This window comes from Salmo trutta, chromosome 23 (genome assembly GCF_901001165.1).
Source record: "Salmo trutta chromosome 23, fSalTru1.1, whole genome shotgun sequence".
In the NCBI taxonomy this organism is placed as follows: domain Eukaryota; kingdom Metazoa; phylum Chordata; class Actinopteri; order Salmoniformes; family Salmonidae; genus Salmo; species Salmo trutta.
This window is the reverse complement of record NC_042979.1, coordinates 12,826,072-12,841,898: the sequence shown is the minus strand read 5'-3', so window position 1 is coordinate 12,841,898 and position 15,827 is coordinate 12,826,072. Positions and strand designations below refer to the sequence as shown.

General features: G+C 47.2%; 1 protein-coding gene across 6 annotated transcripts in view; it reads left to right on the top strand.

Annotated features, from left to right (window-relative positions):
• Positions 1–15,827, top strand: part of cplane1 (ciliogenesis and planar polarity effector 1) — a 31,354-nt gene that overhangs the window by 13,953 nt on the left and 1,574 nt on the right. For 3 of the 6 annotated variants that reach the window (XM_029709012.1, XM_029709011.1, XM_029709015.1), the window contains 19 exons: positions 58–1,039; positions 2,803–2,957; positions 3,031–3,283; positions 3,386–3,444; positions 3,760–3,840; positions 3,985–4,213; positions 4,300–5,934; positions 7,502–7,718; positions 7,816–8,051; positions 8,181–8,283; positions 8,726–8,920; positions 9,385–9,444; positions 9,764–9,797; positions 9,950–10,081; positions 10,669–10,849; positions 10,934–10,989; positions 11,541–11,732; positions 11,854–12,020; positions 12,201–12,299. In XM_029709012.1, coding sequence (XP_029564872.1) covers positions 58–1,039; positions 2,803–2,957; positions 3,031–3,283; positions 3,386–3,444; positions 3,760–3,840; positions 3,985–4,213; positions 4,300–5,934; positions 7,502–7,718; positions 7,816–8,051; positions 8,181–8,283; positions 8,726–8,920; positions 9,385–9,444; positions 9,764–9,797; positions 9,950–10,081; positions 10,669–10,849; positions 10,934–10,989; positions 11,541–11,732; positions 11,854–12,020; positions 12,201–12,299 — 5,066 coding nt within the window. Of the gene's footprint in view, positions 1–57; positions 1,040–2,802; positions 2,958–3,030; positions 3,284–3,385; positions 3,445–3,759; positions 3,841–3,984; positions 4,214–4,299; positions 5,935–7,501; positions 7,719–7,815; positions 8,052–8,180; positions 8,284–8,725; positions 8,921–9,384; positions 9,445–9,636; positions 9,731–9,763; positions 9,798–9,949; positions 10,082–10,668; positions 10,850–10,933; positions 10,990–11,540; positions 11,733–11,853; positions 12,021–12,200; positions 12,300–15,827 lie in introns of those variants that run through there. The other 3 variants (XM_029709013.1, XM_029709014.1, XM_029709016.1) reach the window with 3 other exon arrangements.

Here is a 15,827-nt window from a genome sequence, read left to right as displayed (position 1 = left end):
GATTGGACAAAAGTTGCTCTTTGGCGGAATTTGTGGTGTGAACTTTCTTGTTTTCAGCATCAGCAAGAGACTGAGGATGCAGGACCGAGCAGACAAGCCTGGAAGTCAAGTAGTTGAGGGTGGGAGCATCCAGGTGGAAGACCAGAGCTGCACGGGCCTAGCCCAGGACCATGCTGTGGGGGAGGACAGCCCCTCTTTGACCCTGCCCGTGGTGGGGACCTGGGAGTTTGAGCTGGAGGATGAGGAGTACCTGCGTTTCCTGGAGCTCTTCCTCAGCTACGTGTTGGAGAAGGACGGCCCTGACCCAGACGCAGGCTGTGACCCTCCCCTGCTGAAGGGCTTCTGTAGCCAGCTGAGAGAGAGGGAGCTGCACTCCCTCACCTTCGATGTCCTCACCACCCTCCGCCGTCGCCAGAGAGATGGGCGCCAAGCGACCAGGAGGCAGGGGGGCAGTGACGCCCCCGTGTTCAGAGCAGGACACTGCTACAAACCAGTACTCGTTACCACCCCTTCGTTTCTCCACAGTGAGCCCCCTACACCCAGACCCAGCATGTCTGTCAGTGTCCTGTCCCTTCCTGGGCTCAGGACTGGCAAGCAGCAGGGGTTGTTTGGCTTCAGTCTGCAGGCCAGGCCAGCCAGCCCAGCTCCAGAACCCACACCTCAAAGAAGCCGCCTCGGCTCGAAGTCCAGCCCCAGTCAGAGTTCTGTTCCCTGGGAGCAACCATCAGAGGGCTGGGCGTTCGGGCCCCTGAGCTCCGTGGAGGCTGTAGAACTGCAGCAGGAGCTGGAGCCAAAGCTGGAGGCCCAGTTCCCAGGGCTGGGCAGGCTGCTGGAGTGGATGGTGCGCTGGGCTGATAAGAGGGTGTTGCTGGGTCAACCCAGCCGGATGAAGGAGAGGGAGGCCGGCGGAGGAGAGGGAGGTGGGGTGGTTATTCGGGTCAAAGCCTCGGCTCCTGCGGTGCTCACGGCCCTCAGCATGTTGGAGCACAGGTACACCGCTGCCCTGCAAGGTATGGACCACTACAGCGCAAACTTACAGGTGAGTAGATAGTGTTCTATGAACTGTTTATTAACCAGATATAGAGATGTGCGTGGGCTGTGTGCCATGAGTGATGAGGACCACCAGACTTGGCATAGACCGGAATTCTCTGACAGGTTTCCTTTCTTCTCATTATCTCAAATCAAATGTAATTGGTCACATACACGTGATTAGCAGATGTTATTGCGGGTGTAGCGAAATGCTTGTGCTTCTAGCTCCGACAGTGGGGTAATATCTAACAAGTAATGTCTAATAAAGTACACAACATATACACACAAATGTAAGTAGGAATGAATTAAGACTATATACATATGGACGAGCAATGTCAGAGCGGAGCGTACTAAGATACAGTAGAATAGTATTGAATACAGTATATACATATGAGATGAGTAATGCAAGATATGTAAACATTATTAAGTGACTAGTGTTCCATTCCTTAAAGTGGCCAGTGATTCCTAGTCTGCCTATAGGCAGCAGCCTCTAATGTGCTAGTGATGGCTGTTTAACAGTCTGATGGCCTTGAGATAGAAGCTGTTTTTCATTTCTCTCAGTCCCAGCTTTGATGCACCTGTACTGACCTCGCCTTCTGGATGATAGCGGGGTGAACAGGCAGTGGCTCAGGTGGTTGTTTTCCTTGATGACCTTTTTGGCCTTCCTGTGACATCGGGTGCTGTAGGTGTCCTGGAGGGCAGGTAGTTTGCCCCCGGTAATGCGTTGGGCAGAACGCACCACCCTCCGGAGAGCCTTGCGGTTGCAGGCGGTGCAGTTGCCAGGCGGTGATACAGCCGACAGGATGCTTTCAATTGTGCATCTGTAAAAGTTTGTGAGGGTTTTAGGTGACAAGACAAATTTCTTTAGCCTCGTGAGGTTGAAGAGGCTCTGTTGCACCTTCTTCACCACACTGTCTGTGTGGGTGGTCCATTTCAGTTTGTCAGTGATGTGTACGCCAAGGGACTTGAAGCTTTCCACTGCGGTCCCGTCGATGTAGATAGGAGGGTGCACTCTGCTGTTTCCTGAAGTCCACGATCATCTCCTTTGTTTTGTTGGCGTTGAGTGAAAAGTTATTTTCCAGGCACCACACTCCCTCACCTCCTCCCTGTATGCTGTCTCGTCATCGTTGGTAATCAAGCTTACTACTGTTGTGTCATCTGCAAACTTAATGATTGAGTTGGAGGCGTGCTTGGCCATGCAGTCATGGGTGAACAGGGAGTACAGGAGTGGGCTGAGCACGCACCCTTGTGGGGCCCCAGTGTTGAGGATCAGCGGAGTGTAGGGGATGTTTCCTACCTTCACCACCTGGGGGTGGCCCGTCAGGAAGTCCAGGACCCAGTTGCACAGGGTGGGGTTCAGACCAAGGGCCTCAAGCTTAATGATGAGCTTGGAGGGTACTATGGTGTTGATCTATAGTCAATGAACAGCATTCTTACATAGGTATTCCTCTTGTCCAGATGGGATAGGGCAGTGTGCAGAGTGATGGAGATTGCATCGTCTGTGGATCTATTGGGGCGGTAAGCAAATTGAAGTGGGTCTAGGGTGGCAGGTAAGGTAGAGGTGATATGATCCTTGACTAGTCTCTCAAAGCACTTCATGATGACAGAAGTGAGTGTTTCTGGCCCGATAGTCATTAAGTTCAGTTACCTTTGCCTTCTTGGGTACAGGAACAATGCTGGCCATCTTGAAGCATGTGGGGACATCAGACTGGGATAGGGAGAGATTGAATATGCCCGTAAACACTCCCTCTCCTTTCTCCCCTCCACCCCCAGGTTCCAGAGAGGCAGTGGACAGTGGCTCCAGTGTTGCAGCCTGAGGTGGGCTGGAAGCTGGAGAGGGAGAGCAGTGTGGATACAGGTTACCCTGCATCAGCTGGCACACCCATTACTCTGCCAGACCAGGACCCCCAACACTGCCAACTGTCCGAGTGAGTGTGTGTATGAGTGTTTTATCATTTTCTTATGGCTCAGAGAGGATCTTAATATATTTCTGTTCTACAGTGGGTCACAGACTGAGGGGGTGGAACGAGTGACATCCCAAGAGACCTCACAGCTTTCTGACCCTGTGGGAGTGAACTTAAACCCTGAGAGTGGGGTGGCAGACTTCCCAGACAACAAGCTTGACCTTTCTGCTGAAAAAGAAGGAGAGGACAGCAATGCTGACGAGGCCTTGAGGTCATCAGCCTCTCTTGCCATCCCCAACATCTCTGTCCACATCAAGAGCCTCCGTCCAACACTGAGCCCACCAGGCCAGGTGGGCACTGCCAATCACACCATGAGCATTCCTCTATGTTGCTAGATGAAGTGTTTGGTTGGCACCTGGTCACTAAGTTTGTCTATCCTTTCTTCTCCTCAGGCCTTAACGCTGGCAGATCTACAGTGCTCAGAGAGGGAAGAGGACATTGTCAGCTCTCAGTGAGTTCTGGGTGTGGGAAACACAGGGAAAAGTTTTTTTTCTTCTTCTCATTTACTATTTGACACCAGAGCCAAAGGCAACCGTGGCTGCTTGGCCAAGGTGAGTTGGTAGGCTACTGTTACCGTGGTGATAGTAAACAGAAGCTACAGTTTGGTATGACAGACCATAGAAATGGATTCTATTCATTCTATTTCAACGTGACCGACACTGGATTGTAACCAAAGCAGCCAGTTACTAGAGGGCTTGTTTTATGTCTCTTTGGAAAAGTTATTTCACATAATGTTTATGTTTACATGAATGTTTGTGTGTACTAGAGAGGAGGAGGCAGAGAATCTGCTGTCTCATGGCTCCCTGAGAAGACCATCAGATATTACTGAAGAAGTGACAAGAAATATGTAAGTGAGCCCAAACAAAAACACACTGTGTATATTGCTTTGTATTCCTTTAGTTCCATATAATAATATTACAGAGGTACTTTGGTTCACTTCCCTTCAAATCTGCATTTGTGACATTTACTTAGTCTGTTTTCTCCTCCTCAGAACTCCGTGTGAGGGTTCAGGATCAGGTGTCCCTCCCCATGCCAGCTTCCAACCCCTTCCCGGGGCAGGGCCTCAGGCTGGGGCTCAAGCAGTAGACTCTGCCCCTAACGGCGGACTGCCCCAGGGGAGCACCAATACAACCCCTGCCTCTGCTCCCATCCAAACCCTGCCTGCCCAGGCAGATCCTGTCAGACAGCTCTTGCAGGATGAGCTATTCAGACTGGTCCAGGTGGATATAAATATGAGAGGAAAATACATAAATGTATGTATGTAGCTACGGACTATTTCATGATTGCTTCGTGTTTCTCTCTTCAGTTGCAGCAGATCAACTTCATGAGTCTGATGCAGGTGGTCGGAGCGTCGTTTGTCAACCTCCCAGTCTCACAGAACAACACACTCCCGGCCCAGTCCAATGTGCTCTATCCACACCCCAATGCACCCCTGTCCCACCCTAACACTCTCCTCCCTCACCTGAATCTGACCCCCTCCCAGAACAACATGTCCCCTATGCCCCAGACCCAGGCTGGTTTTCCCCAGAGCTCGGTTCAGGCTCCTCTAGCCTTGGAGCCCCCGTCTGGGGGAGACAGATCCACAGACCAACCCCCCATCCACGAAATGCAGCCATTGGCCGTCCACCCTGAGCCGTTGAGAGATATCCAGGGGGAGACCAGGACGTTGATCTCATCCTCTCATGGGCTTCAGACCACTGTGGACCCCACCTGCAGTGCCCCTCTGCTACTGCCCTCTGGTGGTAGCTCACAGGTTCCTGCTCCCTACAGCTCAGGACTGAAGCTCCTTCAGCTGCACCCTCCCCTGCTGTCCCTCCAGCGGCATGGTAACACGGCCCCTGTACGTGAGGCCTGGGGACCCCCGTCTGAGAGGAGACCCAGCACTACTGTGCCCCCCCACCTGAACCCCAGCCAGTATGACCCAGCCGCTCTGAGGAGGGCAGAGGAGAGAACGAGGGAGGCAGAGAGAGAGTCCACCGCGCCACCATCACACCTCAATCTGACACAGTATGCCCACTATCCCTCCAACCAGGCCCCCAGGAACACACTGCCCCCGCTCCAGAATCCAGAGACCAGGGTGGAGAGGTCTAGAGGGGCTGAGCCCCCTCACCTCCCTCCTACCCTCCAATCCCACAGACCTCCCCCTGTCCACGGCCTCCCCCTCCTCCGCTTCCACCCTGATCCACGCCCCCCTACGACCTTCGCCCTCATACCCCTCCCACACTCCTCCAGACCCCTGACTGTCACCCCAGCAGCCACGGGCCACAATCCCAGACTACAGTTACTCCAGAGAGACCCAGACCCTCCTAGAATGATTCTGCCCGAAGCCACCCCTCCGGCCCGCGTGCCACGTCTCATCCCTCTGGGGGAGCTGATGGGCTGGGCTGCAGGGAGACAGAGGGGGGCAGAGGCCAGACTCCAACTCCTCAGAGTGGACCCACAGGCACAGAACCCTACCCCAGCAACACACTCCACCATCTCCAGCAGGAGGCAGAAGAGACGAGTGGAGAGGTTGAGGAGAGAGGGAGAGAAAGCAGAGGTCACATTTAGACCAGAGGACTCCATCATCCTCCCGCGAGAGCGCAATGAGGACGAGCCTGCAGAGCCTGTTCTTGGGGAGGGCTATGTCTTTCCTCTTGGGACCTTTGACTCCGTGCTGACTGGTCAGGGATTGGTGGACAGGGCACTGTCTACTGCAGCTGAGCTCCATGCTTTTGCCTCTACACACAAGAGGCCTCCTGAGAGCCACGATGCTTGCACCAACACAGACCCAGCTTCTCCTCACTCAGATACAGGCATTTCTGCCCAACCTACTGTCACTTCTACTGCTTCTGGACCTGCTGCTCTCCCTCATGAATTGTTCCTGAATCTGCAGTTCCATAGAGACCCTCCTGTCCACGACACAGAGACATCGGGGGAGAAACGACCAGAGAGAAACACGGTGAGAGGACTATTTAACCTTTCTTGGACATCTGGGACGCTAGCGTCCCACCCGCGGTACACACTATCAACAGCCAGTGAAATAGCAGGGCGGCAAATTCAAAACAACAATAATCTCATAATTCAAATTTCTCAAACATACAAGTATTATACACCATTTTAAAGATAAGATTCTCCATAATCCAACCACAGTGTCCGATTTGAAAAAGGCTTTACGCCGAAAGCATAGCATTAGATTATGTTAGGACAGTGCCGAGACAAGAAAAACCACACAGCCATTTTCCAAGCAAGGAGAGGCGTCACAAAAACCAGAAATACAGCTAAAATGAATCACTAACCTTTGATCTTCATCAGATGACACTCATAGGACTTCATGTTACACAATACATGTATGTTTTGCTTGATAAAGTTCATATGTATATCCATAAACCATTTTACATTGGCGCGTGATGTTCAGAAAATGTATTCCCACCAAAACTACTGGTGAATGAGCACATCAATTTACAAAAATACTCATCATAAACGTTGATACAATTTACAACAGTTATTGAAAGAATTATAGATACACTTCTCCTTAATGCAACCGCTGTGTCAGATTTTAAAATAGCTTTACGGCGAAAGCACATTTTTCAATATTCTGAGTACAGAGCTCAGCCATCAAAGCAAGCTATACAGTTACCCGCCAAGTTCTGGAGTCAACTAAACTCAGAATTAGTATTATAAATCTTCCCTTACCTTTGCTGATCTTCGTCGGAATGCACTCCCAGGACTCCCACTTCCACAAGAAATGTTATTTTTGTTCGACAAACTCCATATTTATGTCCAAATACCTACGTTTTGTTCACGCGTTCAGATCGCAAAACCAGAGACGAAATGTCAAATAGTTCCATTACCGTTCGTAGAAACATGTCAAACGATGTTTACAATCAATCCTTAGGGTCTTTTTAACATAAAACTTAAACTTAAAACGATAATATTCCAACCGGACAATAGCGTATTCATTACAGAGGAAAAATAAGGAGCGGTGCGCTTGCGTGCTCGCGCAGTAAACAACTCACTGGTCCCAGGCAGTCCACTGATTGACTGAGCTCTTATTCTCTGCCCAGTAACAGAAGCATGAAACAAGTTTCTAAAGGCTGTTGACAGCCAATGGAAGCCTTAGGAAGTGCAAAATGACCCACAGACACTGTAGTTTGAATAGGGATTAGATAGAAAAACTACAAGTCACTTCCTGGTTGGATTTTTTTCTCAGGTTTTTGCCTGCCATATGAGTTATGTTATACTCACAGACATCATTCAAACAGTTTTAGAAACTTCAGAGTGTTTTCTATCAAAATCTACTAATAATATGCATATCCTACCTTCTGGGCCCGAGAAGCAGGCAGTTTAATTTGGGCACGTATTAATCTGAATTTCTGAATACTGCTCCCTGTCACCAAGAAGTTAATGACAGAATCGAGTGGAACGTTCAGTACACCGGTACAGATCATCAATACTGTTTCAGGCATTTCATGAAATTCTACTTAATGGTCTTATATCTCTCTCTCCCTGCTTCTCCGGATGCACAGGGCCGTCAGTTCATAAATGTGATAGATCTGGAGGATGGGGCTCTACTACAGGAGTTGACATCGTGCCCCCGCCCTGCGGTGCGGGATCATGATGTCAACCCCTCTCCCCCCACCTCAGCACAGCTCCACCTGCTGGCAGCCTCCGTCACCAACTCAGCCCCTTCGGAACTCACTGCAGACACCAGCACAGAGGACGACCAACCCCAAGATCAGCCAGGTGGTCTGAGTCAATATAATCGATTCCCTCTGCTAAAACAACAGAGTTGTACTCCGTATATTGTCTCTGTCTGTAATATGTCCTGTGTCTCCTCCAGGCTTCTCTGTAGCGTCCCTTCCACCTGCCCACCCTGAGCCCAGTGGAGACCCAGTGACTCGCAGTCTGCTGCAGGAGAGTAGAGCTCCAGGCCGTGCCCTGGAGACCCATCGCGGAGCTCCATCCAGGGCCCCAGTGATCCAGGTGTCTGCCCGTCTGTCTGAGATGGACGCGCAGCTAGCTGCCTTGCAGAACATTGCAGATCACATGGAGAGAGAGTTTGCCAATACCAGACTGGTAACGTAGCTTTGGGATTTACATATCTACACCTCATCCTGCCTGTGTCCACTTGTCAGCCTGATGATTGGCAAGTCGGTGAGTCTGCTGATAGTCCGTATGTGTAATATTTAGTATTCCCTCTCTTAGCTGGTGAGCACCATTGAGACTCTGGGTCCTGCCATGGCTCCTGAAAGGGTGGAGGGAAGAACACCAGTGAACAAGACAGTCACTCTGGCCGTCTCACCAGAAGGTCAGATCCACAGTTAAAGCGTCTGCATACATAGTTTAGGTTTGCTCCTAGCAGAATTCGGGCTAGGCGACGCGGACGCCTCTGCTCGCATACTCCTTTCAAAAATGTGCATGGAAACTAGTTGTCTCTCTTAGAATGTCAACACACGTTTCATTGAAGAACCCCGTCCGCAGTTCCCACTCCTACTCGGAGTAGTACTTTTGACCAGTCACAGAAGAAGGGGCGTGGACTTCAGCTACTGAACTTCGACTTGTGTGCTCAAACAGCCCAAAAAAAACAAAACAAAAACGCTGTACTCCAAAACGTAACCAAACGTTGCCATAATATATGCGCTAACCGTTACGACGTGGAAGCGTGCGCCAGGCTTAAAACGCTTGACAACAACAGTTCTGCCATACCCCCCCTGACTCTGTATGTGTGTGTATCCTCTCCATTTGAGCAGGGTGGAGATCATGTCTGTCCGTGCACCATGACCCTGAGCTAGCGGGTCTTCGACAGGAAGAAGAGGAGCAGGAGGAAGGACCTGATAGTGTTGTAGACAGCTCTGCTCCTTGGGGTGTGACACAGCCCATCTCTCTTTCTCCTCACGCTCCTGCCATCCAGAGCACCTTGACCCTGCACCAGCCCACACCAACAGGTATAGCAGCACTCTTCAGCAAGCATTCCAACTGTGGGAATGTAGTTGTGCTAGTAAAACAATTCCTAACATGTGTCAAAAGATCGCCATTAGCTTATCTTGTCATGGCATTGTTGATACATTATTGGCCATTGGGTCCAATGGAAATATCTCCCTAGTAGATAATGGTGAGCCATGATGGTGTTAGTGTGATTGTAGTTCTTATGAGTCCCTATTGGTTCGGCAGGTGGTAGTGGTCTGTTGTGCCGTTTCCAGTTACCAGGCTACCATCTAATACTCCTGTTACTGGCTCACCACAGCTGTATCTTTAGTGTCTGTCTACCCGAGCACCACACATCCCTGCTTTGTGCCTCTAACCAGGCTGCCTGACCTGAGGTCTATAGTATATCAACTGGGGGATCAGTCTGGGTAGAATGGCTTTTGTCTGTTGTTGAATGGCATCTCTGTCTTGTCTGTGGTTGCAGGCCTGTGGTTGTCTCCCGTCAGACCAGAACCAGAGCAGCGTGTGTGGGACATGGGTCAAGGTAAGAGCCAGCCGTCTCAACACACACTGTCACACACACCTGGCTGGGACTCAGTGCTGTTACCTAACTCTGCATACACACTTGTGCTGTAACCGATAGAGACTGCGAGTGGACACCTGCTACATCCCACATACAGGCACGCTCACCTTGTAATGGTACACCTGGTACTTGCATGTCTCTGGTTTGTGGTAGTTTGTGTTTCAGGTCGACATACATGGAAGAGACATTGGACGGCTGCACAACTCAACCCCTTGCAGCAGCATTCAGATCTGTATCATCCTATTTAGTAAGCTGTATGTTGATTGTGTTCCTCTTGCAGATTTGACAGACACTATGTATGGAGCACCTGGAAAGTAAGTATTTGAAAACTGATACCGGTAATCTATTTCGGAACATGTTAAATGATCACTGTTGGTTACCCTCTGTGTGAGCATTTTTCCTTAGATGTGATTGTGGTTTGAACTGTCGCATATTATTCTCCTCCTGCCGTTCCTGTCTTCCTCAGATGGGCAGAGGAGACTCTGGGTCTCAGTGGGCTGAGTGATGTGGCAGACATCTTGGCGGAGTTGGTGAGGGAGGGAGGGATCTCCCCCACGGCCCTGGGTTTGTCGCACACCCAAGCTGCCCGCCTCAACAGGTAGGAACCTGCACAGTGAACAGCTCTAAACATACTCCTCTTCTGAACGGCTACCCGGACTATTTTCATTGTGTGCCCCCAACCCTTCTTTTATGCTGCTGCTACTCTCTGTTTATCATATATGCATAGTCACTTTAACTATACATTCATGTAAAGTACTACCTCAATTGGCCCGACCAACCAGTGCTCCTGCACATTGGCTAACCGGGCTATTTGCATTGTGTCCCGCCACCCACCAACCCCTCTTTTACGCTACTGCTACTCTCTGTTCATCATATATGCATAGTCACTTTAACCATATCTACATGTACATACTACCTCAATCAGCCTGACTAACCGGTATCTGTATATAGCCTCGCTACTGTTATTTTTCACTGTCTTTTTACTGTTGTTTTTTATTTCTTTACTTACCTATTGTTCACCTAATACCTTTTTTGCACTATTGGTTAGAGCCTGTAAGTAAGCTTTTCCCTGTAAGGTCTACACCTGTTGTATTCAGCGCATGTGACGAATAAACTTTGATTTGATTGTGACAATCTCGAACACTTTTGACTGGCTCTCAGCAGTGATGTGTTTGTGATTGACAGCAGGCTGGACCAGCAACAGAGCGACAGGGCGGGACAGAGGGGCGTGCGAGCAGAGGAGGAGAGGCGAGAGCTGAGGGTTTGGATGAGAAGGAAACAGAGGGAGAAACTGGTCGAGTACCGCAGACAGAGGGAGGAGAAGAGGGAGAGGGAACGCAAACCCTTCTCGGCCCCTGCCACACTGGTGAGAGGCTTCTGACTCGCATTTACATTCTGTGTTCTGATTCGTTTTTCAGTGCCTTCATTCAGACACCATTTCTCTTCACAGAAACCAACGTCCAAAGATATAAACATCAATAAGAAAATCAAGGAAGAGAAAGACAAGTATGAACACAGATACAGATGGATACACTACCATTCAAAAGTTTGGGGTCACTTAGAAATGTCCTTGTTTTTGGAAGAAAAGCAAATAAAAAAATTTAAATTAATTTTTAAAATAAAAACTAGTCTAAAGAAGGCCAGTTTTATTGCTTCTTTAATCAGGACAACAGTTTTCAGCAGTGCTAACATAATTGCAAAAGGGTTTTCTAATGATCAATTAACCTTTTTAAAATTATAAGCTTGGATTAGCTAACACAACATGCCATTGGAACACAGGAGTGATGGTTGCTGCTAATGGGCTTCTGTACGCCTATGTAGATATTCAATTAAAAATCAGCCGTTTCCAGCTACAATAGTAATTTACAACATTAACAATGTCTACACTGTATTTCTGATCAATTTGATGTTATTTTAATGGACAAAAATGTGCATTTCTTTCAAAAACAAGGGAATTTCTATGTGACCCCATACTTTTGAACGGTAGTGTACATGCAAGTGTTCCAAGTATTAGAAGTGTGTATATGTGTTGAAATGTTGTGTGTTTGGACTGTTAGGACGGTACTGCTGGAGCACCACAATCAGCGTGCCCGCGATGCCTGTAGTCTGATCACAGACCTCCTCACCACCCCGCTGACCCTGCCCACTAACGCCAACCGTACTCTGAACCTACCCTCCACCTCCCCACGACCCTCTTCCACGCGACCCCTTACAGCTCAGACCGTCGGCAGCGCCCGCAACAGCCCCAGGTACACCTCGTAGGGCATTCACATCTGGGTGGTTTTTAAGAACAATTCGATTTCAACGAATGTGTCTAAAACTGTAATGAGAGGAATGGAGGATGATCCTTGTCGTTCTGTGACGTCCCAGAGGTCGTAGTCTGTCTGTTGGGGGGAGGAGGAGGACCAGTACCAAACCCCAGACTGGGAGAGCCCGCTCCCTCTCCTCTCCAGGGGTGACACCACGTTCAGAAAGACGGCCTGCGTCGTCAGGGGGGCAGGAGACACTGACTACCAGATTGGGACTGCACAGACCAGGTTAGGGCTTCCACCATCCACTAACAATCTCTTTTGATTTCGGTGTTCTAAAAAAATCTAGGGGCTTACGGTAAGCAAAATGTATTAATATAATATATTATGATGACCTGGGATCCATAGCATGTAGAATGTTGTCCAGAATGCAGTGACTGACCAGTGTGTCTGTTTCCTGGGCGTTAGTGAGTTTTCTGCCAGGGGACCGTCTCTCTCAGGTGACCCGGCGGGGTATGATCACAGACCTGAGGGGCAGGACTGGGCCTAAGACAACCAGCCAGCAAGGTGAGACACTGCCAAGCTGTTGAGTAATCTTAGTAGCCATGTTTAGGCAGGGTTGGGGAGTAACGGATTACATGTAATCCGTTACATGTAAGGGATTATAAAAACCTGGTAACTGTAATCTGTTACCAGCCAAAATATTGTAATATTGAAAAACTAGATGATTACTTTTAAATTCAGAAAGGATGTTTGAGAGAGAAAATAAATCATTAACTGTTTACTCAATAACATTCAAATCAGCATTGAAAAAAGTGAAAGTTTAAGTTTGTTCCACCTGAGCGAGTCTGACCACAAGTCAGAGACCACTATGATGACACACCAAATGTGTTTGATGGATCGCGGTAAAAGAGCAGGAATAGCCATATATAGACTACAGTCCAAGCTATGTCTTCCAATGGTGCAGCTGCTGTCGGCATCCAAAGATTATCCAACTTGTATAAATGCTTTGTGGTCTACGACGAAACGGATATCACTTATTATTGATATCTTCATTGCGCATTGATGTGAATCACACTGCTGCTCTTTCATTTAGCTATCTGCTCCTTACGGATTGTGGTTGTTGCGGATGGCTGTTCACAAATCTAAATGTGTATTTGAACCCAATAATGGTTGAATTCAAGAAGTTAAAGCTGCCTATCAATCATTGTTTTTGAAACCAGTGGACAGCCAGTGAAAAATGTGCTCTTGCAACAGCTGCACAGTGCGGACCCCAGCCAATGGAATAAAAGTGGGGTGTTCAATCTAATTCATGCTGATAAAAAATTTAAATAAATCCATAGACCTAATAGACACATGCTCAAACTCACACACTTATGATAGACTTAAAGAGGCAATCTGTAGTTGCTAGATCCATTTTTGGATTTCTAAATGTCATACATGCATACATTCAGTCAGTACCAGTCAAAAGTTTGGACACACCTACTCATTCAAGGGATTTTCATTATTTTCACTATTTTCTACATTTTAGAATAATAGTGAAGACATCAAAACATGAAATACACATGTGGAATCATGTAGTGAAACAAATAGTTTTTTTTTTTATATTTGAGATTTTCAAAGCCACCCTTTGCCTTGATGACAGCTTTGCACACTCTTGGCATTCTCTCAACCAACTTCACCTGGAATGCTTTTCCAACAGTCGTGAAGGAGTTCCCACATATGCTGAGCACTTGTTGGCTCCTTTTCCTTCACTCTGCTGTCCAACTCATCCCAAACATCTTAATTGGGTTGAGGTCGGGTGATTGTGGAGGCCAGGTCATCTGATGCAGCACTCCATCACTCTCCTTCTTGGTCAAATAGCCCTTACACAGCCTGGAGGTGTGTTGAGTCATTGTCCTGTTAAAAAACAAATGAGAGTCCCAAGTGCAAACCAGATGGGATGGCGTATCGCTGCAGAATGCTGTGGTAGTCATGCTGGTTAAGTGTGCCTTGAATTCCAAATAAATCACAGTGTCACCAGCAAAGCACCATCACACCACCTCCTCCATGCTTCACGGTGGGAACCACACATGCGGAGATCATCCATTCAATTACTCTGCATCTCACAAAGACAAGGTGGTTGCAACCAAAAATCTTAAATTTGGACTCATCAAACCAAAGGACAGATTTCCACCGGTCTAATGTCCATTGCTTGTGTTTCTTGGCCAAAGCAAGTCCTTTAGTGGTTTCTTTGCAGCAAGTCTCCTAAGAACAGTTGATGTTGAGATGTGTCTGTTACTTGAACTCTGAAGCATTTATTTGGGCTGCAATTTTTGATGCTGGTAACTCTAATGAACTTAATCTCTGTAGCAGAGGTAACTCTGCGTCTTCCTTTCCTGTGGCGGTCCTCATGAGAGCCAGTTTCATCATAGCGCTTGATGGTTTTTGCGACTGCACTTGAAGAAACTTTCAAAGTTCTTGAAATGTTCCTCATTGACTAACCTTCATGTCTTGAAGTAATGATGGACTGTCATTTCTCTTTGCTTATTTGAGCTGTTCTTGCCATAATATGGACTTGGTCTTTTACCAAATGGGTGCTATCTTCTGTATACCCCCCTACTTTGTCACAACACAACTGATTGCCTCAAACGCATTAAGAAGGAAAGAAATTCCACAAATTAACTTAACATGGCACACCTGTTAATTGAAATGCATTTCGGTGACTACCTCATGAAGCTGGTTGAGAGAATGCCAAGAGTGTGCGAAGCTGTCATCAAGGCAAAGGGTGACTACTTTGTTATTATCTACGTTATTTAACACTTTTTTTGTTAACTACATGATTCCACATGTGTTATTTCATCGTTTTGATGTCTTCACTATTATTCTACAATGTAGAAAATAGTAAAAATAAAAACCCTGGAAAGAGCAGGTGTGTCCCACATTTTGACTGGTACTGTATATCCATCAAGCTGCCTCATGAGCTTAGTTCAACTGTCACACTCCATGAGGACCCACAATATAAGCTTGTGTTTTTCCAATGTTTGTATAGCCTCATAACATGGTTAAAACTATAATTTTTATATCATGGATGGTCAGTCCTTGTATCCATAGCTCTGTCTATTAATCTGAGAGTGGTTACATTTCTCCAGGCCCATCCCTCAGCTTTTTACCAAAACAGAGGCGGGGTGACCGTTTTGTTATTGTTTCATCTGTGGATTTGCCCTTTAAACAGCTGTTTTCTCTGCTACCGCACGGCAAGCGGTACCGGAGCGTCAAGTCTAGGACCGAAAGGCTCCTCAACAGCTTCTACCCCCAAGCAATTAGACTGCTGAACAATTCATAAAAATCGCCACCGGACAATTTACATTGACTCCTCCTTTCTTGTACACTGCTGCTACTCGCTGTTTGTTTATCTATGCATAGTCACTTTGCCCCCACCTATATGTACAGATTACCTCAACTAGCCTTATTTTAACCTACTTGGTAAATATTTTATTCTTCTTGAACTGCACTGTTGGTTAAGGGCTTGTAAGTAAGCATTTCACTGTAAAGTTTACACTTGTTGTATTCAGCGCATGTGGCAAATAAAGTTTGATTTGATATTATCAAAGTGTCACCATCAAAAAGGTAAATAGGCCTATAGCAAATGCAGCATATGGCATTCATTTTTGACATGTAAATAGCACTTTTCAGTAGTGCTCAAAGCATGCCATTCCATGAGCGCAGCATTTATTTTTCAACTCGACTCAATGACCCCAATCAGTCCTCCATGACAAAATCATAAACAACACAGTAGGGCTGGCTAATAAGTCCTTTGTTTTGGGGTTATGCTCAGGTAAAACAATTTGGCTAATCTATACTTCCATATTTCTAAGTCCTATTCTTGAAGATCAAGAATATATAACCAACCCATAAAGTAACATTTTACATCCATATATCGCCAGCTATGTAAACTTTAACATTGATTTATCCTGCAATAGATGTCGTTCAATTGGTAACATACATTTTTGTCTTCTTCTAATGCCTCTTAAAGGGAAAGTCATTAAAAGTAACTGAATGTAATCAGATTACGTTACTGAGTTTGGGTAATCAAAAAGTTACGTTACTGATTAC